General features: G+C 66.3%; 1 protein-coding gene across 1 annotated transcript; it reads right to left on the bottom strand.

Moving 5' to 3' along the window:
* On the bottom strand, positions 1 to 1,045 carry LOC142602497 (homeobox protein VENTX-like). Its single transcript, XM_075757513.1, has 3 exons — positions 832 to 1,045; positions 413 to 633; positions 1 to 312 (listed from the first exon to the last, which is right to left on the bottom strand). Exons 1-3 carry the CDS (start codon positions 1,043 to 1,045, stop codon positions 1 to 3), a joined length of 747 nt encoding a protein of 248 aa, XP_075613628.1.
* Between the last annotated feature and the right edge of the window lie 308 nt (positions 1,046 to 1,353).

Here is a 1,353-nt window from a genome sequence, read left to right as displayed (position 1 = left end):
TCAGACACCCAGCAAGAAAGCTTTGGGATCTCTGTACCCCACAAAGCAGGGTGCTGCCCAAAAGCCCACAGGCTGTGCTCTGCAGGCGCTGCTGAGGTCCAGGGTGGGTGCCGGCAGCGCCGCCAAGGTGAAGCCCCCAGAGGCAACCCCTTGCCGGGGCAGAGGTGGTGGCCGGGCCACGTACGTGAGCGGCAAGGGCACAACGCCGCTCTGAGGTCCGTAAGGGAGAGGGGAGCTGCAGAAAGGCTCCGTCCTCAGCTCCTGCAGTTGCCGCTTGAGCTTCATCCGGCGGTTCTGAAACCAGGTCTTGATCTGGGGGAAAGGAGAGGAGGGAAGGAGAAGAGACGAGGTCAGAACGGCACCCAGCCCGTGCCACGGCCCATGCCCAAGCCCTTGCCCCCGCCGCCCTCACCTGCACCTCGGAGAGCCGCATCCTGCCGGCCAGCTTGCGGCGCTCGGCGGCCCCCAGGTACTGCTGCCTCTGGAAGGAGCTCTCCAGGGTGCTGAGCTGCTCGGCGCTGAAGGCCGTGCGCAGCCGCCGCCCGCCCCTGCTGCCGGGCTCCTCGGGGCAGGAGCACTCGGGACCCCCCTCCGGCGGGGGCTGCTCCTCGCCCCACGGTCGCCCGCCTGCTCCTAGGGACAGGGGAGAGGGAGAAAGGGGTCAGCCAGGCCCGGGAACCGCGGGGGTGCCCGCCCGCCTCCTTCGCCTCCGCGCAGCCACCGCACAGGCGGTCCTTAGCCCGGCCCTGGGGCGGCACAGGGCCCGTCCGTCAGGTCCATCCGAGCGCGGAAGTACTGGGATGCCCCGACGGCCACGGAGACCGCGGTTACCTGCAGCGGAGGGGGCCGCCAAGCGCTCCCTGCTCCTGCCTCCTCTCCTGGCCCTAGCGGACTGCTCCTTGCTCCGCTCGCTCAAGCCGGGGCTGGAGCCGGAGCCTGGCCGGTGGCCCGCGGAAGATGGTCTGTGTGGAGAGCCCTCGGTGGGGCTCTTGAGGGCTTGGCTGCTCTGGGACAGCCACTCCACAGAGAAAGGGGCCTTGGTCATCCTGCCGCGTTTCGGAGACGCCGGTAAAGTGGGTGTCGGGGAGCACGGCTCCTCCTTTATACCGCAAGTCCCAGAGGAAAACGTTGTTTGTGTAAATACACATCAAAGGGTCAGATAAGTATCATCTAATTGCCATCAGTCCTCCCCCCCCAACAAAAGATACCGTTCACACATTGCCACAGCTCGCGGAGGCTCGGCTCCGCCGTGTCTGCCCCTGGAGGAGTTCACTCCGCCGTCAGTGATTTACAGCTCTTGTTACATCCTATCCCGATGCAAATGGCATTTGTAGAGCTGAGCGGCCTCAAACG

The sequence above is a fragment of the Balearica regulorum genome, chromosome 7, assembly GCF_011004875.1.
Source record: "Balearica regulorum gibbericeps isolate bBalReg1 chromosome 7, bBalReg1.pri, whole genome shotgun sequence".
In the NCBI taxonomy this organism is placed as follows: Eukaryota; Metazoa; Chordata; class Aves; order Gruiformes; family Gruidae; genus Balearica; species Balearica regulorum.
Note: the sequence above shows the minus strand (reverse complement) of the source record. Positions and strands in the feature narration are given on the sequence as shown.